At 41.9% G+C, this 22,363-nt stretch overlaps 1 protein-coding gene across 2 annotated transcripts in view; it reads right to left on the bottom strand.

Moving 5' to 3' along the window:
• pax7a (paired box 7a) overlaps positions 1–22,363 on the bottom strand; it is a 47,085-nt gene that overhangs the window by 9,753 nt on the left and 14,969 nt on the right. For both annotated transcript variants that reach the window (XM_071494690.1, XM_071494691.1), the window contains exons 5-7: positions 14,770–14,969; positions 6,695–6,860; positions 6,075–6,271 (exon numbers count right to left, since the gene is read on the bottom strand). In XM_071494690.1, coding sequence (XP_071350791.1) covers positions 6,075–6,271; positions 6,695–6,860; positions 14,770–14,969 — 563 coding nt within the window. The remainder of the gene's footprint in view (positions 1–6,074; positions 6,272–6,694; positions 6,861–14,769; positions 14,970–22,363) is intronic.

The following is a 22,363-nucleotide window of genomic DNA, read 5'->3' as shown; positions in this document are numbered from 1 at the left end:
GAGGAGGAGGAGAGGGGTGGAGGTTGTTTGCTAAAAACAGCAGGGGCCAGGTCTAGTGAAAAATGTCAGGTCAAATTGTTCTTGACAGTGTTAATATCTGCACCTCATAGCCATAATTACATGTAAATAAATAGTGAAATAGCTCTCAGCTGGAGACTGAGAGGGGAGAGCTGCTGCATGAGACAACCAGCTGAGGACCCAACCACCTCCCATATTCTCATCGTATTGTCAGGAGGAAGAAAAGAGAAGACAGAAAAAGACATGTGAAATGAAGCGTGCTGGCAGTAGATACTCATATTTTCTTTTCTTTTTTTTTCTTTTTTCTTTTTTTTTTTTTACAAAGACCAAGAAAACTGAGTGTTGACTCAACTATTTTAATGGGTCACAAATATAAGTCCATAATGAATGAGAGGGAAGGTGGAGAAAGTCAGGAACCAGTGAGGGACATGCAGGGAGAGACAGAGGGAAGGAGGGACAGGATGAGAAAATGTGGGTGAGAAGAGAAAAAGTCAGAAAGAGTATTAATCACGGCTATGCACCTGTCAGAGTGGCATCTGGAACTAACGGGAACCACATGCAGCTAGACAACATCCCAAACCTCAGGCTAGTAGGGCAGGTTCACAGCAAACCAGCCCTCCGTCTTCCCCAGCCGTCCCATAACCCTCTGCACCCTGACCCTTGACCCCATAGAGATAGGTCACCCAGCGTATGCTCCACAGACACTTCACCTGTCCAACAGCCTGCTGTTACAAGTAGCTATTATTATTATTATTATTATTATTATTATTATTATTATTATTATTATTATTATTATTATTATTATTATTATTATTATTATTATTATTGTTATTATTATTATTTCAGTGCAAGTGTTTAAAATTGTGGTTGTATGCAGCTGGAAATTTCTGCAGATGAACATGTGACACACTTCATGCCTGTGTGTAATAGGTATTTTAGATAGGATCGATGTCTGTGCCTATACTTTAATAAAGACAGTACCACTCTCCACCTTATAGGCATTTCAACTGCGTGGGACACACAGCATGTGAATCAGTCTCAGTCATTTTCCTCCTTAAATCCCCATCTTCTAGGATTTACTGAAATTCATATTGGCTGCCTCTGCAAGATAAATGTAAATCACATTCCCTTATATTTACTATTTATCAGGATGCAGCAGCTCACTTTCAGCAGGAAATATCTCTCACCCGCACACAAACACCCTTGCATTTAAATAGCATTTTTATTGTCCGCCATAGCCTTTCATCTGGGCGTAGGGAGAAGAGCTGCCTCTCCAGGGGAGAGTTGGAGCAAGAGAGGAAGGTGGGGAGAGAGAGAGGGAGACACAGAGAGAGAGAGAGAGAGAGAGAGAGCAAAGCCCTATTGGCAAGGCACCATGGGATGACAAAAAGCCAAATGGAGGGAAGGAAGGTTGGTAGGTGAAAAATAGATGATGAATACACAAAGCTCCGACCAAAAATATTTTGGAATGAAAAGGAAAATGGCTTCACTCGGGTTCTTGAGAGACCTAAAAGATGCAGCGAGCAACAAATGGCTCAGGTATACAGGGGGGTAGGAAACGGAAGTGCAGCTACTTGTGAATTAGGTCTGCCTGTAAAGGAGCAGTTATGAACATGATGTGCTCCACAAGTGGCACAAGGCTTTGAGTTTAGACTGAAAAAAAGTGCTGTTAGTTACATCATACTTCATAAAAGCTCTGCATGAAAACAAGTCTCTGCAAACTGCAGAAGCAAACCAAGACACATGATCATATAGAGGATGAAGGCCGACGCAACACAACAACCACGGTATGTGCAGAGGTACATTTCTGGTGTCACAGATGCAGAATCTTTCCTCAGAGTTCAAAAGTGTTGCAAAACAACAGCAAACACTAATAATCTGTTCAGAAACAGTATAGCCAGTGGATATGATTTACAGTCCCTGGATTTTCTTGGCAGCTGCCAACAGCAGGTCTCTTTTTTCTGAAAGCCTCTTACATCTTTTTTTATACTTGCCAAATTGAAACAGTATTTGTTTTAATGGGAGTTCTAATTAACCAGTATGTATTCCCCCTCTTGCACTGCGAGTGGCTGAGCTATGAATGCAGGCTATGTGCTCATCCCCTTTGATTTGTTGTCAGTGGAGCCTGCCAGCTGACACAGTGCCCGGTGAGAGGCTTAATGCCCAAGTTTTAATAATGTGGGGGACTACATGAATCTCCCCCTCTCATTGGTATTCAGGTGCAGAATGTCTTGTTAGAAGTCAGGGAGGGAGGCGGAATGAAGCCAGAGCTCCAGATTGTTCCGTACATTTTCCCCTCTCCATTTTTTTTTTTTTTTTTTTTTTTTTTTTGGCAACAGCAGAGCTTGCTTCTTAAAAATAATTCATCCCGTTTTTAAAAGAAGCGTCTGCGCTAGCTAATGGAAGAGCAGCAGCACAGTTTGGAGTCTCCCCTGGCTTATCTCTCTCAGACAGTTGTGGGGAGTCGCTGGTGAGCATGGTGTCAGCGTGCGTGGTACGGTGCAGCGGCGCGCGGGCAGGCAGGCCTGGGGACACAGATCAAAGGGAGGCAGGGGTGAGAGCCGCTCTGCCTCTGATCCCGTGTACGTGTGTGTGTGTGTGTGTGTGTGTGTAAGTGTGTGTGTGTATGTATGTGTGGAGGCCCGGCCCACTCACACAGCCCAAAGGCCCTCCTCAGATACACACACACACACACATCCTTGTCATTCCAAAACACACAACACTTTTATAAAACTGCAAAACAGAAAAAAAGTTCCTCACAAAACTTTGCAAACTTCCTTCATCAAAACAGCAATAAAATCTCTATCCACCATACCTATAGAGTTCACTGACTTCCAGCTGTTTCTATCATGTTGAATCATCTGTGGACACCATGCTACATCACTGCATGCATTCAACAGTGCATTTCCCACTTTCAGCCAGGAAGAGAAGTGCTTTTTGTTCTTTTCATTCCCTGTTGTCATTTCTAGAAATTTCTCTGAGGAGTGAAACCCAATGCCACTGCCGTTGAACTCCTCTTGCTATGGCTTCAGCTCTTCATTGCAGTTCGGTTGTTTTCTTTCCTCTCCCAGCAGGTGTCCCTGTCATGCAGTAATGAGGAATTCAGCCCAAATGTCTCCCCACAAATGCCATGCCCATGAAGACCGCTTCAAAGAATCATTTGAAAAGTATTATCTAAAAGGCTCTTTTCATCTTCATGTTATCAGCTTTTGTTGAAAATATACAATATTCTTTAGAGATGACTGCATGTTGGCTATTAAAGCGCAACCTCTTCATTGAAAGCAATGCTGTTTGTCCAAAGCAAATATTGTTTATTTGTTTTCTAGTCAGAGTATGCAAAATTCAAATTTGAAGCCTCAGGATAAAGGAGTCAACACAGGCCTATTTCAAGTGCAATATCAAAGATGAAAAATACCACAATGAAAAGGCAGACATAAGCTTAAATCTTCAGGTAAAGATGGCTGAAAAATACTGGCATGCCTGCCCTCCGTGCCCTTGCCTTTCCCTCTTTCTAACACCTGCTGTGCCGCTAAATGAAACAAGACCAACAACAAAACACACTTCTGGTGTCATACCTTTTGCCCAGCCATGCACAGCTTCAGTCTCACCACCTCTAATACACTGCCTCCCTCAACCAGCCAAACACGCTGTATATCCCACAATGACAGCAACCAGTTTGAGAGTGGATAGCTTTTCCACCGCCTGTAATGGGAAAATGTGTGCTGTCGGGATAGGTTATGGGATTGGGATGGACGCGAGCTCCTGTCGGGACTGCTGAACGCTGCAGGATTCCATTACAGACTTGGCACCTCGCCACCACAGCCCATTTACTGGGAATCAGAGAATTTTTGTCAATCTTTACAGCAACCACTAGGCCATCAATGCCAGACACTTGAAGAAATCGCTCACACATACCAATGCACAAGCATATCTCCTGCAAACAGATGCTGTCTGTAACTTACAATATCAAATTCTCATTTCCATCTCGATAGAGAGTCGGTTTGTGTTCCTTTTTTTCCATTACAGGGGAGGGAAAACAGGAGAGGGGAAAAAAAACATGCTATAAATCATGAAAAATAAACTGCAAGGTGTGTCAATAATTTTCCAAAGCGGAAACTGATTGAATGTTTGAGTGAAAATTTGTTTAAATGCAAGCAAAGACAAAGCTAGGTCTGGCCTGGACAAGGTAAACTGAATGTTTATTGTGTGAGTTTTCAGTGTTGTGGATATCTGCATGTTTGTGAAGTGACAGGGAGAGAGAGAGAGAGAGAGAGAGGGAGAGAGAGAGGCTGCCCAGCCCAGCAGGACCCTGCACCACAGAGTGAACTCTGATTCTGCTGTCAGTGTGAACATTCATCTCCATGCTGAGAGACTGATAGGAATGCCACACAGCATTCTGCATGCATTCAATACATTTCAATACTGCACTGCAAACATGGTGTGACACATCAAAACATCCACTCCATGTGCATATGCCCCCCACAAAAAAAAAAAAAGATAAGATAAAAAAGATAAAATAAAATAAATAAATGACTTCAAAAATAATAAACTACATTTCAGGTGGGTTTTGATAAAGACTTTCATCAAACCCACTTGATCGAGTAATTGAATACTGAAAATCCATGCTGTACAGTTGCCCAAAGGCTCCTGTTCTAATCCTCACTATGACAGGAAATGTTTAATATCCCAACACATTCTTGAATGCCTGTGCAGAGAGGGAGAGAAAGCGACAGTGCACCCCATGCCAGTATTAGAGAGAGCCATTAATGAAAAAAAAAAAAAAAAAAAAAACGACTCCATGTTCCTGGTGTTTTTGTGCAGGTTTGCAGTGAGAGCATTAGCAGTTAAAGCCCCTGTGCCACGATTAACAATCAAACACGCTGTGAGCCTCCATGTTATCCTCCGTCGCTCCAGCAGGAGAGAAAATCTCTTTTTTGTCACAAAATCCTTAATTCTTTCTTCTCTGAAGAAAGAGGGTAATACCAAGAATGTTTCCAATCTGCTTTGAGAAATATTTGAAGAAAAAAAAAAAAACTCCCAATAAAACACGTGTGAACGACGGGGTAATTGTGGACAAATGCAGCATTGAAATTCATTTTCAACTCTTTACACACCATTTCAATCTTATTTTCTGCCTGTTAACCACATCTTGTTGGTGAGGGTGGGCAAGACTGGCCAGTATTGATGGGTAATTGTGTATAATTCACTCCGTACACACGATGTGCATCAATACAAATCATTTTTCATTCTGTGCTACTTAAGGCTCAACCCTTATCATTGAGTCGCATTTAAATGCTCATTAAGGGAGGTGTCCAAAGAGGTTAACATGTGAAATCCCACGCTTTTCAAAAAAGGAAGCGAACAAAACTGCACATACAGTATCAGACATTAAGATGGCACAGAAATCATACACATTTTTGGGTCTGGTACAGATTTAAACAAAAATTTTGAAATCTAGGAACTCAAGAAGGAGTGTGCGAGAGCAGGTGAGGTGACCAGCAGAGGTGGAAAACATATGGAGAGCACAACACCTCCGTGTCTCTGTGCATTGAACTGCCTGGAAATCACACAGTGAAGACAAGAAGAAAATCACACATAGCACTGGAGTCTTCCAGCTGCAGACAATTACGTGAAGAAGATTATGGGTCTACATTTATAAGCTTTAGCTAATTATTTCATCTGCATGTGTTCTCACTGCACAGCGCAAGGATTTAGATGTCCCAGGAAAGTCGAAAACCGCTGTTTGGAGCAGCTTGAGCACTTGCGGTGCTATCAAGATGAATTTTAATTTGTTGATGTTAATCCAATTGTTTTACAAATGTAGCAATTTAGAATAGCTAGAATAAATCCAGGGCTTTGGAAAGTGAACATAAAAGCCCACACTGGCAGTTATTTTGCTGAACATGCTGTTTCTGAATTTTAATTTCAGTCAAATACAATTACATATTCTGAACACTGAGGGGAGGAGAGGAGGAGGAGGAGGATGAAGAATGTTAACACTTTGTATAGGGGAACATATAGATGTGGTATATCCAGGTAAATCCTGCTGGACTGACCTGTGGGGAGAGCCCGTTGCCGACAGGGTTCATGTGGTTGCTGGATGCTGAAGGGCTCATGAAAGTATCAGAGTAGCTGGAGAAGCTGTGGCGATTGGACGACAGGCCATAAGCAGAGCTGCTGTCAGCACTCAGACCTCCCTGGTGCATGGAGGATGGAGGCAGGGGCTGGGGTCTGTGCAATGTACTGCTGCCCTCTGACATAAAAAAAAAAAACCAAAAAAACAAAAAATAAACAACACAAAAAGTGACCAGGTAAGAACAAATCCAGGAAAATATGCTGAAAATTCTGAGTTCAGGAGGTCAGAAGTCAACGGTTAAATGTCATTCCAGCAAATTATTTATATAATAAACACATATAGATTAAAAGTTTTTTAAAGGACAAATATGAAGTGAAGGCTTGTTTCCGTCCCACTGTGACAAAGCAGTGATTGTAAAGATAATTACTTGCTGCATGGATCTTATATGCAGCAAATGCTTCATATATAATTTATAATGTTGTTAACATGAATATATGGATGGCATACCCCAAATAAACAGCACAAATGTAATCTACCCAAATTAGATTAAACTCAGAGCATACTGTATGTTTCAGATGGGACTGTTTGTGTAAGTCTTACCCTGCGATAGCGTGGTGCTGGGGTAGCTGGACTCTGGTAGCTGGTATGTGGGTAAAGTTGGCATGCCTGTGGGTGGGAATCCTCCGGGAAGCAGGTGGTTGAAGGCCGCTAGTTGGTTGGCCCCGGCCTGTTTACGCCACCGAGCTCGTCTGTTGCTGAACCACACCTACAAAAGAAATTAAAGTCTTCTAAAAGACACAATTTCACAGTTGAAATTCTTTGTTTGTTTTTTTTTTTTTTACTGGTTTTTAGCTTTGAATGTTGAACTCCTGCAGGTTTTAAATTGGTTTTGTTTTATCTTACGTTCACTAAAATTTATGCTAGTGCAGTGAGCATTTGACTGCGGAAGACCCTCTGCAGAGTCGGCTGGCTCCTGCCACCTGTGATTAATCTGCCGGTTAATGTGAGTGGTGGTGCTGGTGGTAGCTGAGAGTCAGCAGTCCCTGTGGGAGCTGCCATAGAGGCCCAGTGGTCTGTCCCTGTTGTTCTTAAGTGGCTGAAGCTGTGATCTGTGTAAACAGGCTGCCCTAAGCCTCCTTCAGAGGGAAGAAGTCATTTAAAGGTCAGAGGTAGGCCACCAGTCCCCATATCACACACCTCAGCTATGTTTGTGAAACTATTAGATGCTTTGAGAGAGGCCATCACTACACATCATGCAGAGAAATATCAACAGCTATGCTACAACTGTGCTGCTCTAATGTGGTTGTTTTAAAGCTTTAAAAGTCAGTTTAGAGAGAGTGCTTTAACTTCAGAGTCGAGACACAGAATTCTAAGGCTGCAAACAGCAAAATGCTCGCAAAATGAGCAGCACTAAAGTGCAGACATACAATGTCAATTGCCTGAATGAAATGGGGAAAAATAGGGCTCTTTTGAACCGCAAAGATTTACACATTTTAAAAAGGCTTCTGCTTCAACAAAACACGAATATAATCAGGGCCTTTTGAAAAGAGCCAGCAACCTGTTCCATTTAACCAAGACAAGGCCCAGGCTTCACTGTGTGCTAAGGGTTGAAGGACATTGATCTATGCCTCGCACAGGCAATTCATCAGAGTTTAATACACTGTCAGCGCAGTTCATCTACTGTTGTGTTTCAAACGGCCCAGGCTATTGTGAGAACACATGAAAGAAGGGGACAAAAGCCCCTCCATACGCCACGGAGAACAGTGGGCACAAAGAGGGGGCGTCCCTTTTAAACAGGTCTTAAAGAGGGACACTTTCAAGGGGACTTACACAGCGACATACTCACTGCTTTTCGGGGGCTGCCTCTTTTTTTGTACACACAAACATACATATAAACGCGTATAGGCCTACAAGGGATCTTAGCCCAACAGAGATCTTAATTTGAATGTGGTTCTTTTCCCACACAGTCACTACCTCTGCAAAAGACCTGTTTTTTTTTTTTTTTTTTTTTAATTCTTATGCTTATAGTTCGGTTTACTTGTGAGCACTTTCTAGGATGCAACAGGCGACAACTGTGTCGGGCAAACCTCAATTATGCAACTGGAAAACCAACAGGAAATCTTTATCTCAAACCCAATTGCCTCTAAAGACCCTGTCTGAATCCCTCAATCAGATATTCCAAAACAAATGTGGTGTGTGGCTCCAGTGAAATTTCTGCTATTGGGATGTAGTGGAGCGTGGTCCAAGGTCTGAACTAAGCTCCTACTGGGCCAGACAAACAGCTGCCTGGCCCAGGGGAGGGGGCACGGGGGGCACACCCCTTCCTTCCACACACTCCCCATCACCCCACCCCTTAGTGCCACTTCACCTCCGACCTCATCCACTCACCCCACCCCTCTTTTATGTTCAGTTTCACTTCCTTCCCCCTTTGTCATCCAAGCTTAGGAAGGAGGTGTTCCATCATGGCAGACACAAAACACTTAAACGTTGAAGTCTTTTTTTTTTTTTTTTTTTTTGCTCTCAGTACGTATATTTATTTGTGGCTGCTCTACTGCACTGTTAGGTTTGCAAAAGTAATGGTGCTTCCCACTGTAGATTTAGTGTAAATTTTGATATTCTTGCTGATAAAATCCGACACAATCATTGAGCTTGTTTTCTGTTTTCACCTTCATGTAATTGAAATTTGAAAAAGTCTTTTATGAGACCAGGAATTATACAAAAATCTGTCACTCATAACCTGTCAGTATGTCACTTAAAACTTCTGGAAAGGTGTTTTCCCTCTGATCTAACCCTGCTTCTTGAAGGTTTTTATAACACTAAAATGTTTTACACATTTTTTTTTGAGGAAATGTAATTGGTACTTGAATCATGTTCAGTGGCAAACTTTCCAGTGAAGGAATTGTAGGTTTTTCTACAGCATGAAAGTTGTTTCGAGGGTTACAAGCACAGGACACCACAGACATGGGACCAAATCCTGAGTCCAGTCTGTGGTCACATTTAGGCAAGGAAAGTGCTTTGGTTGAGGTTAGGTTTTGATTAAATCTAATAGCTTTAAGTCACTATTGATTGTTTCAGCACTAAACCAATACCACAATCTTTCCCGAACCCCAACCAAGTGCTGTGAGTAGCTAAACATAATCATAAATAGGCTTTAGCTGCTACTAGCAGACACTGCAGGGAAGACAAATGAAACAAGTTTCAACCTTCAGTGGTAACATTTGGTGACTTGGCAGATATGTTCATTGACAATGTTTCCTTATTATTGTAAAATGAAATCCAGCCAGCATGATGTTTCTTGCGAGATGTATTTGCTGTAAAAACTTCTAGGAGACAAAATTGTCTGATCACCATCCCTTCAGCTGAGTCAATTCTCATTTGTAGGTACTGGCTTTGAACAGACTATGTTAATACACAAATCTATGTAAACTACCAAAGAGGCTGCAGCTCCACTGAGTTATTGTGCACAACTACAGGTGCAATGTGTCCACTTCAACAATGTATATATAAATGGTACAAGAGAGGAGCATGTGTCACTGGCTAAGTGCTTTCTCCAACAATCATCAGGCTGTCAGCACACACAAGTGTTGATGCACATGCGCACAAGCCATCACAAACATGCATACATTATGAGCACACATTTGCACGTAAACACATGCACTTTCACACAAACTAACACACAGCCTGAAGCTGAGGATTTGAGGCTCCGCTCTGGAACCTGATCACAAAGTCACCTTGGACCACAGATTCTCCCCAATCCGGTTTAATTCTCTGCAGCACAGAGAGCTGCAGCGCTCCTCCATGTCTCCCTCTCTACCTACAAATGTGCAGCCGAATTCATGTGGCTCACTTCTGGCTCGTTGTCACGGACTAAAAGGCTTCCCTGCATCCAGTGCACTTGGACACGTCTGCACTGCATCTCTGAATCATTGTGGAGAAAGTTTTGGGAGGGAATGGGGATAGAAGAGCAGTAACCCATCTTATAGAAGTCAAGCTTAGCCCCTGCTTGTGAAACAAAAGACTTAAAGGAGGACACAGCTGGAGGAGGACAAAGGGTGAAGGTTGTTCTACAGCACAACCAGAAGAAGGTTTAGATGCAAACCTCAAACCCGCAATCCCATAACAAACCTGCAACCACAACATTCAGTACAATTCAGTACAGTGACACATTTTAGTCTCCAGTTCAAGTTTCGCTGTTTGCATCGGTTCATTGTCGTTAATCTTCCATTCACTCTCAGCCAAAAGAATTGATTCCTAGCGATATAGAGGCATTTTGCCTTTTCTTATCGCTGATCAGCGATAATACACGCTCCAAACACTGTAAACGCGTGACACTGCACTGCAGTAAAAACCTCTCTATGTTGTTTCTCTTAAATAGGATCACTCATATTTCAGAAATTCCCCGTTCAGACAATCCTCCATGAATTATTTTGCCAAAGACAAGTACTGAATGTGTGACGCCTTTCAGGAGCCAATTTGCAACATTCGGTAGATGAATACCGAGAGCTGAGATAATGACAAAACAAAATGTGCTGCTGACTTCATATCCACAAAAACACAGAGGGGTGATGCAACCAGCCTCAACATACAAATCCTCCTCTGTCTCATACCACGCAATACCCCCCCCCCCCTTCCCTCCCTGCCTCCTTCCCTCCCTCCCTCCCTCCCTCACACCTCCTCCTTCTTGTCTCTCCTTCCCCTCTTCTTTCCCCTCTCTCTCTCTGATTCCCTCCCTGCTTGCCTTCCAGACTGGCACTATGCTAATTAAAGTAGCTAGGAGTGTGAATTTGAGAGGAGAGTGGGATTAGCTTGATAAGTATCAGGAGTACAGAAGCACTGTACCAAAGTCATTTAAATTCTAATAATAAGAAACTGTTAGAACATTCACACTGATGCATTGCAACAATTTCTCCCCTACAATCTACACAAATCCTATTTATTCCTTTATGAAACATAAACCCACACTGGCGGGAATACAGTTGCCTGTTGGGTTTGGTTGTCACCACTCGGCTCCATTGTGATTTTCTCTCTTGCCACTGGTACTTGACTGATATTCTAACAATCAGGAAACTGTGTATTACCTCTTGATACCTCCCTATGGGATTATATTTTCACTAGCTAAGTTGAAAACTGGTGTGACGGCCAGTTCAGACTCCATATAGGTGTTTACCTGTGCTCATTCCATACATCAACAGGCCAACACAAGCCACAGATAAAGGGAGAAACTTTTAACCAAATTGATTTGCACGCCTGTAAAAAGCAATGCTTATACCTTATTAGATTCCACTAACTATAATAGCTACATGCAGAATGTTTATTGGCAATGAAAGAGGATCTATGTGACAGATGTGGTAAAGCGAGCCGGCGGCGGCATGATGAGCCTCAGCCCAGACTCAGGAGTCAGTCTCTTTAAAAACTTCAGTCTAAATAGAGGAGAATGTAATTTGCTTCTTCTGTGATCGTTGATTTACAGCGGTCTGCTGCCTATTGCCTGCACACACAACCCCCCTTCCACTTCTCCTCAGTGCTACCCCCACCTGGTCCACTTCTCGGAGGGAGCGGACACAAATGCTGCTCTCTTCTCTAATAGCTCATGGAATGGCTTTGCTGCCTGCTCCTGTTAAAACTGAGGGGCTATCAGATGGAAAGTGGCAGCGCACACTGCATCAGCAGAGCATATACTGAAGGTAGACTTGGCAGCATCCCCTCCCACTGAGACAGCCTGGAACTAATTGCTGAGAGATATGGATCATATCCCACAATTTGTCAGTTGGGGTGATAAAACCATTGCGAGGCTCGTGGTGGTGAAGGAGTGCTGGTAGCTCTGCTGAAAGGGGCAGCGGGGCTGATAAAGATGGATGGTGAAAGGGTCTTAAAATGGCAGGCGAGGGCACACACAAGGGAGTTAGCTCTGTTTATGAGTTTAGGTTGTGAGTCAGCGCTAAGCCAAACACTCATCACTTCCACAAGAATCTAGCAGTTTAATTTACAACACAGCTTTGGGCTGTGGCGGTTGAGCGCCAGTGCAGCCATGCTTGCACTCCACCAGCACACTTTACCTCTGCACCCAACCTGAAAAAAAAAAACTACTTTCCACATTATCACCATGTTTAATGACAAACGGTTAGCAGTGAACCATGACCGTGGACACAAATTCAAGTTAAAATATGAGTGTGTGAGACCCCTCCAACACCCCCTGCCCATAGTTTCTTTCTCAGCCCCAAACACCGATTAGTCTCTGGACGACATCTGGAAGATGCGTCACTGCAGCTGTGCTGGAGAAGCTTTGCTCTCAGGCCAAAGGGTCTCCTCTCTCCTGCCCTGTGATGGGCCATTTGGGCACCTATGTGAAAGTCCAGCTGGTGGACATTTTCAGAACACTGTGATACAAACAACACACACATGCACACACCAGAAAATTCACATTTAAACCAAAAATGTAGTTTTTCTTTATTATCTAAATGCTCATTAAGAGGATTACATGTTGAAATTTTTATGTTATATATTGGTAGAACTTGAAATACTATAACTCCTTTCAGATGAATTTGAGAAATGCTTCAACACATCTATAAGACACACATCGTCTTGCAAACATGCTCACCAAACTGCAGCGCAGCTTTGGGCATTATTTATTTTGGCTACCAGCGCATATTTCGTTGTAACCTTCTCAGAAAATTAAGTTTGAGTTGACCTTTTGAGACGTTCAAAGCCTTTAAGTATTAGATTATGAGGAAAACAGCATTAACAAATTATAGCCATGACTCAAATTCCTCAGGTTTTCACATGACATCATTTAAGTCTATTATCTAACAGCAAAGAGGCAGCAGTCACTCCGTTTTTTTCTTTCTTCTCTTGCTTTCATGTTTAGATATTTTTGTCATTCTCCATAAATAGGCCTACATGGGTGTTAATACAGGCATAGATTATTCTTTCAAGCCTGAAGTGTTACTGTCCTCTATGATCACTATAAATTACACTAGAATGATGTATTTGTATATGTCATTTACTGGAAAAAAATGGTTTGTTCGATTGTGCAGCTAAATTAAACCATATTAGAATAGTTGGAACCCAATCTACAAAATGCTAAATTGAATTTACTTCTAAATTGATATTATCAGAATGTGTTAGAGTAGATTTTCTATAAAAATTATTGATGTAGCTTTCAGTTCTCCCACCTCTTGTCCACATTTACCTCTTATGCAAACACACACTAACACAAAAAAAAAAACGAATAAATTGCCCTTTAACAGACAAGAGATAAATTTCTCCTCCCTTGAGTGAGGCATTAAACACTCAGACATATAGGACATCCTTGCGTGTTGGGGGGCTTCGAGATGGACAAAGACATGTGTGGAATCAGTTACCCCAACTGCATGTTTGTAGTGTGATGAACAGTTAGCATGCGGTGAAGAGTTTGTGGGGGTTCAGAGGGAGTGTGAACGACTGTGGTAAGTGGAGAGCAGTGCCCCAGAGCTTTTTTTTTTTTTTACTAGCAGTTGATTGATTAATGTTGTTGTCGGGGCATAGGTTCCCTAGAGAGGATGAGGAACCCTATGTGATATGTGGAGGGTTTTACAAGCAGCGGCGAGCTTGAAAGTGATGGGATGAGATCCTGGCCAAAGGCCGAAATGAGAAATCCATCAGGAATGCATTCCCTTTCTCTTCTCTTCTTTTTTTTTCTCCCTCTCTCAGTCTTTGCAGGAACAGCTGTTGCTGTAACTCTACTGTACATATCTTCCTTCGATCTAACGTACAACTGCAGGGCACCCAGGCTGTCAGACAGATTCTTGGGTCTGAGGTGTGAAGATGGGGAGGATCACTGTCAAAACACTCAAGCATGAAGGATCACAGTAAGCAGCAAACTCCCTTACATGAACCGCGCAGTACGGAAAGAAGGGCAACATTTTCGACAGATGAATACATCATTTCTTTAGGTAAAAGAAGAGTAGTACTTTTATTTTCACGAAGAACACCGAGTGAGTGTGAATGCAGTCAGGTGTTATGCTTTTTAGAGGAGTGTTTAGGGGAATTAGAGTGTTTGCTCTTCATGTAGCACAGAGCCCCGTGAGGCCTGAACAAGGTGTAATAGAGTGTGAGCCCCTACAACTGGCTGCGTGCTACAGTAGAAGCCAGATATTTGTCTCGGTGATTCTCAGGACTGAGCTGCTACAGCACATTGATATTGACAGGTGGAGTCTTTAAAGTTAGCAAAGCTAATGTCCAATTACACGTGTTTAAAGGAACACCGAAAGTACTAGGAAATATTTCCTCACTTACCCCTAGCAGTATCTAGGGATGGAGATGGTTTTATCCACATTCTCATATGTTCAACTGGAGGTAAATGTAATTTTGTTTGTGGTGTTTACAGCATTGAAGAAAAAAAATTGTACTGGCAACCTCTCTTTCTAGATCACTGTCCCAGTTAGTCTGCATAATAATCCACAGATCTCACTGTGAACAGTTTTGATTGGACAAACAAAATAGTTCCAATGAAAACAGAATATTCAGATGAAAGTTCAGTGTTTCTGGAAAACCACATTGCAAGTGTCAATTTTTTCATTTTTCATCTATTAACATGGACAAGCTAAGCAAAAACTTTCTGCCTGGCATGGTCCCACAAGAGGTGAGTGAGAAAATGTGTTTACATGCAGGCCTTGTTACTCTTCTGTGTATCTGACCTGTACTCTCGCCTCTGTGAGTTTTGTCCTCTGAGCCAGCTCCTCTCTGGTGTAGATGTCTGGGTAATGTGTCCTTTCAAAAGCCTTCTCCAGCTCCTCCAGCTGCTCAGCAGTGAAGGTGGTGCGGCTGCGCCTCTGCTTCCTCTTCAGGGGCAAGTCAGGCTCCGAATCTACATCTGAACCGTCGTCTGTGCGGTTACCTGAGGTGAGAAGAAAGGGACAGAGGACCATCTGTGTGTGATCATGGAATGAAAACAAAGTTAAGGAGTCTTTTCTGTGAATTAACTGAGGGGTGTTTGTAGAAAATAGCATCAGCTGTGGACTGAAACTGATCATAAACTAGCTCTAACAGCATTATCTGCATTTTGGAGTCTCTTTTGTTGCTGGAGAGAGAGGGACTGGCAACATAGAGGATTCAAATGACAGCTTCTCTGCTCTCAATATACAACTGGGAGAATATTATCTTAATCTGTGGATATTTATTTAATATAGAAGAGGCCCTGATATACAATCCTGCCTCTGAAAGGGGCCCCAGAGGCTGTGAAGGCAGAGGGCTGAGGGGGAGTGGGGGTGTTCGTGGGTAGAGGGGTTAATCTGCACAGGCCACCTTGCTGCTCCTCACCCTGCTTTTCTCTCTCATTGGCCCAGGGCACACTGCTCATACACAGCTCAGCCAAAGTGTATAAAATAGAACACAATATCACACCGAAACCATTCAGTCCCATGTGTTTCCATCTGCTGTCATTAAATGAATTAGAACATATTTTACATTACTTTTTAGGCATTCAACTAAGCTGAATTTTTGCTCGAGGAATATAGATACAGCACAAAGCTGTACAATCCAGGCCGACAGGGAAATTTTTGACAGCAAATACGCATTACCATTGCACATTACCGTTATAACTGAATTTAGAAAATTGCATCATTTTCACCTCCTCTGCATGTCTATTCAAACTACATGGCCCTTTTCATTTCATGTCATAAAATTCACATTTTCATAATTTCCTCATTGAGACATTGACAAGGCGGCGTGATGTGCCAGTGTTGCTCCAGGCCTAGTTGGATTGCATCATGCACAGTCCAGAAAGTGTGGGAGAGGGAAAATAAAGGGAGATATTGAAGAAGAGGGTGTATGAAGAGATTTCTGCTTCTGACAGTGGCCCTTTGCTATTCAGCTCAAATGAAAACTATAATGCTCACCTGAATGTCTCGCCTGAGTGAGTTCCTGCTGTCTAATTCGTTGTTTTACCGCTCTGATGTCTGTTTAAAGCTCACTCCAGTCAAATCTTTCAACATAAGTGGACAAAAGAATACTCAAACCTAGCCTCCAAATAACAACTGTGAGAACAAAAGAGCAACAGAGCTGGCGGAGTCTCAAGGCCAGCTCCAGAGTTTAATTAAACAAGGAATTATGGGATTATATGGAGACTATCATTACAGGCCACTCCATGAGTCTTCTACGAACATTTTTTGTCCCCCTGAGCTCATGCTCAATGATTCTCTGTGGATTACATGTGGCCGCAGGACATGAGGCCGCATTCATTAAATCAATTCTTCAGTCTTATCCTTTTTAATAAAGATTGATTCTTGAAGCACAGGCTCACTCCGCTGCAGAACACCCTTGAACATACAAAGTTGAATATGTACATACACCACATATCCCTTTGTTGGTTTTCATGAGGATGCGTATATCCATTTGCCCGCTAACTTGCCATGACGACACTTGAGACCAGCCCAGCAGCGTACAGATCACTTTCCAAAGTCACCTCTGTGTCCTACAGGGAGACATGGGGGCCAGAGTCGACTCATACTCAAGGGGCCCTGAGAAAGACGCCAAAGTCTTCTCCTCCTCAAATTATTTTCATTTCCTCCCCTTTGTTTGAGGTGGTTTCACAGACTTTATTTTGCGAGTAAACCACTGTGGCAATCTGTGTCACATTTAACATGCTATCAGGCTAATGACTGATAAACCTCAACAGACAATGGCTTGCACTGCTTCTCTCAATTAAGCCCCACAGAGCCAACACATCTGCTCTTGTACATGAACCAGAAGCGCAAGGTCAACAGCCCTGCCTGTAATGAGTGAGGGAAAATGGAAAATGGCACACGCTGCATGGGGCCAACTGGGACTGGGGTTGGATGTAAAACTCATCTATATGCTGACTGCATTTGGTGAGTAGAAGACAGAAAAGATCTAAAACACATGGCTGCCAACCATGTTCATGTAAGACAGAGCCAGACACTGACTTCTGTTAATATATATAAGTGTTACAATAAAGGACTAGTCTATTAATGGACATCAGATTATTTGGAAACAGGTCTGCAAAACAACCCATCTTCAGTCACAAAAAACACTTCAGACTGTAAATTTCATGCAACTGCTTTCCATCTCACTCAAGTACCAATGTTAACAATCAGGGAGAAAATAAGCAAACATGCAAACAAAATCCCTGCAGGGCTGTCGAGGTCAGTTCCTTAATGGTACAATCGGCGCAAAAAGGTACACTCTGATTAGGCCTTTGCATAATACGACAGCTGTAATTTCCATTCAAAGGTTCATGGGGTATTGATAAACCACTCATGCCTTGTCTCATTAGTTATTGTCCAATTAGAATCTAATTATGTGCCATCCAGTGGGCATGATTACTGCCGTGTACTCTCCTCTAGGGGCCCTCTGAGCTTTTGCCCTGATATTGATTTCAAATTGTGCCCATAAAGAAGAATTAAGCAGGTTTACACATTGCTTTGTCTAGGTAAGTGCTTGATTAAGATTGAAGATAGCACTGGCTATTGTTTGAGTAAAAACTACCTTAACCTGAATTGTAATGAATGTCATGACTTACGAAAGAGATGGCTTCAATACAGGACTTGAAGAGTAATCAGTCACTGACTTTTAAAACAACTGTTCTAAAGGGTAATCACCTTTAATGGTTGGTGTTAATCTCTGCCAACAAAGATGTATGCACGCTACATATTAACTGTATACTGTATAAACTATAAACTAATTCTGATCAAGGGATTAACATACTTAACTCTTTTACATAAACAGGGAAGGATACAATACTTTTGCAGTCAGTTGCCAATCAAGTTACAACTTTACAATTCACCTTCCAATTTAGCTTCACAGAGACGAAGCAAATAAAAAAAAACAGCAACATTTTGTCTGAGGTGTTTCTGTAGCATCATCATTCACAATTAGTTTCAAATGTTTTCATTCATAACAAATTAAAGGGGGGGTGGGGTGGGGGAGTGGGGGGGATTCCACACTGAAGATGAACACCACAGATGTGGAGATCCACATGACATCCTTTCACCCTGGTGTGACTCTGCTTTAATGATGCTCTAATTCTGACCAGACCTTTTAGATAAAACAGAGTTCTTACTTTTGAAGGACTTGAGCTGCTAGTTAATAGTTTTAAGGTTACTCTGAGGTTTAAAGCCTGCTCTCTCCCCTGATGCTCCACTGCTGACCTTGCAGACAGACTCCTCAGACTACAGGCAGATGGGATCCTCATCATCACCCTGTTTCCTCAAACCCCTCCTCATATTCACCCCCTCCCCACCTACTCCTCCAGCCCTTCTTCTCTTCTCCCTTCAACCCTTCGGACTCATCCACATCCACATCCACATTTCCCCCCGAGACGCTGAGGTAATGCTGATTTAACAGGCAGCTGTCCATTCAATACCGGCAATTAACCAAGTGATCTGTTGGGTTACAGATTTATGATCCATAACAACAGCAATAAACTTCATGCCTACCAGTTTGTTGAAAACACTTCATCCAGACACCAAATACTGTGAGGTACAGCATAGTTTTGAATGAAAAATAACAACTAGGGCCCTAAAGTCATAAGACATTACACCATGTCACCAGCATAAAGAAGCTCTGTTGCATTCTCTCTATTCTCTGAAAAATATCATTTTATCCCTTTTCATGTCCATATCTTTATTTGAATTATGACAACAACGAATAAAATCTATACAATAAAGGAAAGAACATATAAAACCAAAAGCTGTTAAAAATAAAAACAGAAAAATATAATATATACTTGGAATATAAACATAATACAAAAGAACATAAAATAAAAATCTGTGGCAATATTTTGCAAAAAATGAAGGAATATTATATTTTTGCATGAGAAACTCTCTAATAAAAAACACTGGAAAAACCTGCTTTTGCAGTGGTGCAGGTGTAAGGTGTTTTAATCCTTCATCTCACCAGTGAGCAGTATTAGCTTAAAGTAAAGTGGTACTCATCCGAGTCAGACTGTCTCTGATATCATAACCCATGGCCTCAATATCAGCCATACCTTTGCAAACTATCCAAGACAGAGGGACAAAAACAGACAGAGCTTTGGCAGTGCAGCATTAGCTCATAATGGCTCATTTTGAAAAGCATATTAGTTCCAGCATAATTACAATCAGGCCTCACGCTCTGTGTTTTGCAGGCATTCACAGGACCAGCCTCTGAGCACCGAGTCACACCAGTTGACTGTGACTGACAGCAGATTTAGTTAAAAATGGTGTTTTTTCCTCCCTCTTTTTTTCCCACAGGACAAAAATAACACCGCATCTTTTCTCCCTATTTATGTTGACTTGTTTATTTTGTGCCTACCTTTTGTCGTAGTTGATACTGCAATTATACTTTTTGTCAGTCAGAGGGGGTGAATATCAAAAGGCCTAATTATGCAAACAGGCCTGTGATAAGAGGCATCTGCCTGAGATGGGATCTGTTATCTCTGACATGCATCTGTCTCTGTGCTGTCTTTGCTGCTCCAGGCCTGCATATAAACAGCCCTGCCTGTCCCCAGGACTGCATGCAATTCAACCACCAACACTGGAGTGGAGGGATGTTTCGGGGGCGGGGTGGATCGTGCAGCAACATCAAATAACTAACAACTTCCCAATTTGCATTTTTCTGAGAATGGTGCGGCATCTCTGCTTCATGCACTTGCCTGTTCATCCCAAAGGGGTTGCCAAGTGAAAGGAGGCATGTGATTCAAGGCATTTACCGAAGGATGTATCTGAGATAGGAACCTTATGTGAATACAAGATAGAAGACAGTGATAACCAGAATGGTTTAAAGACAAATTCTCTATGAATAATCTTTTCCTGTAGTTATCTCGCTGCTAGCGACAAACAAAAACAAAACTCTCAAAGTGAGCAGAGTCTCAGCAAGGTTGGGATTTATTTCTATATATTAGATATACCTCGGTCAACATACCAAACAGTTTGTAAAAAGGCTGCATATGTGACAATATCAAGTTAACTGTTTACTTGGTTTGGTAACATGCCAAAATGCATAATCAATTTCCTCTGGTTGTCAGTGACCTTCTCTGGGCAGTAATTTGACATTTAGCTGAAATTGAATCTGGATGAGATGTGTAACTCTACATAAGGACATTAAAAATCCTCCTATCTAAAATAAAATCATTTTCAGCTCACCTTTATGGACAGATGTCATGAGATTCAGCTTTGTCTCATGCCTATCATGCTATTACCAGTTTATAGCAGGTGGTTGAGGACCAAGGGCACTCGTCCCAGAATGTATCCACTGAGATGGGACAAGTGAGAAGGAAAAGGGGAAGTGAACAAGAGTGCTATAATTTGTGCACACCGTGTTCTGCAATTACACTTAAAAAAAGAATAAAAAAGTTTTAAGATAAGTAGTAGCTGTTACAAACTTCAAACATACTCAACAACTAGCTGATGAAAATGCTAGAAAAAGCCGCCTTGCTTTCTCTACACACAACACACAATCTCTCACTGCCAGTGTCAGAGTTTAAGACTCTTTCACATCAACATTCCTCAGGAAAATTCCAATACTTTTCTTTCCTTGTCTCTTGGACAGAATCGCATTCTTTAGAAAAGGAGTAGGGGGCTTGAAAAAGAGCAAAAAAACTGCAAGAGAGGAAGAAAGATGGGAGGCTCTATAATCTTTGGCTCTCACAACAAACAATTAGCCCCCTTTTCTCTGTTTGAGGTGGGGAGAAAGTGGGAGAGAGAGGAAGGGGGGGGCACACAAGAAAAAGCAGAGGAGACACAGAGTGAACAGCAGCGAGAGCGATGCTCTTTTATGGCTCTTGTCATATGGATGAAGGCGCAAGCGCGTCCATGAGAGCGCACGCTCACCTTCAACAACAGGGCGTCCACTGGGCCTCCCGGCCTTTTCAGCCGGGAGAGACGAGCTCCTCAGGGGGCCATTAGAGCATGAATAGGGGCCTGACAGCCCTGTGCAGTTCCGCAGGGCATCCATAAACGCTGACATATTGACTCCCCATGCCTCTGCACAGCCTGAGTGTGAAAGTGTGAAGGGCTTGAAGGGTGGGATTCTTTTTCTTTAATATGCTACTGACTAAAACTTGTAATTTAGTGACAATATGATTGGTTGCTTTTGGCTTTAAAACATGCTCTTTTTCTATGTGAGGCAAATACTGTTGTTCCTCAGAGTACTGTTCAAGTTTTTTTTTATTTTTAAAAATATAAATAATTGTTTTAAAATACTTCTTTTCATGTAAATATGAGGATAAATACACTTCTGACATAGGAAATATGTTAGTTTGCACCATTCAGACAATAGAAAATCCTAGATTTACATACATCATGCATATTTACTTTTATATTTACTCTTTTGGCAGACGCTTTTATCCAAAGCAACTTACAAGTGACATATATATTACATATATGAATTTACTATTTTCTCCCACTGTGGCAGTTTTTAGAACAAAGCCAGATTACAGAGGATCTAACAGAGCCACATGTACCCATAAAGACTTCAGAGGATACAAAATGTGAACCTTGTTAGGAAGACTGTTGCCACCTCTCACTTCCCCGCTAAGACTGAGCTTTACACCAGGTTTCTTCTTGTGCAGAGCAGAATGTCACTGCCTGAGCTCCGGTCTTTGCTAATTGAGGTCAGAGCGAAAGTAATGAAATTAACAGAGAGCACAAGAAAGTAAAAAGAAGCCCATGGGGGTCTCTGCCAAATGGCACTGGAGCCAGAGCCCCGGTCCCCCAGCAAAAAGCTCTAAAAACCTACGCAGGAAATCAAACAGTAATGTCTCAGGGCTATGAGCCGAGGTCTCCTGGAGGAACAAATCATTTTCTCAACAAAGCCAAAGAGAGATTACTGAGCACAGTATAGGAATGCACAGCGGACATTTTTATGTGCCCAAGGGAAGTTTCCTAATTTTCTGGACAAGGCTGGGCAGCAAATATTGTGGAAAAGTTTGAGTGATATAGAGGACACTAGAAAGGAAAGAAGAGTTGTAAAGAAGGATGAAAACTTTAATAAAAACTTGGGATTCATCTGAACAAAGCTAAAAATAAAAAAAATTAAAAAAGGAAAAAAAAAAACTTAATTACTTAATTAATAGGCAGTAAAAACTTAGGTCTGTATAGTTGGTTTTAAAACTGTGTACTGTGTGAAATCATTTGATACATTATCAAAAATACTATTATACTACACTATATTATGGTCCACTGACTTCTAGTGGATTGTAAGTAAACAAACTGTTACCAAAGAGTCCTTTTATGTTCGAAAATTAAATGAATATTTCCTGTAAAGAGCTTTTTTTCTGGGCACAGTGAAGCA

The sequence above is a fragment of the Trachinotus anak genome, unplaced genomic scaffold, assembly GCF_046630095.1.
Source record: "Trachinotus anak isolate AG129_WGS33_773 ecotype Australia unplaced genomic scaffold, CSIRO_AGI_Tana_v1 ptg000013l, whole genome shotgun sequence".
Classification (NCBI taxonomy): domain Eukaryota; kingdom Metazoa; phylum Chordata; class Actinopteri; order Carangiformes; family Carangidae; genus Trachinotus; species Trachinotus anak.
Note: the sequence above shows the minus strand (reverse complement) of the source record. Positions and strands in the feature narration are given on the sequence as shown.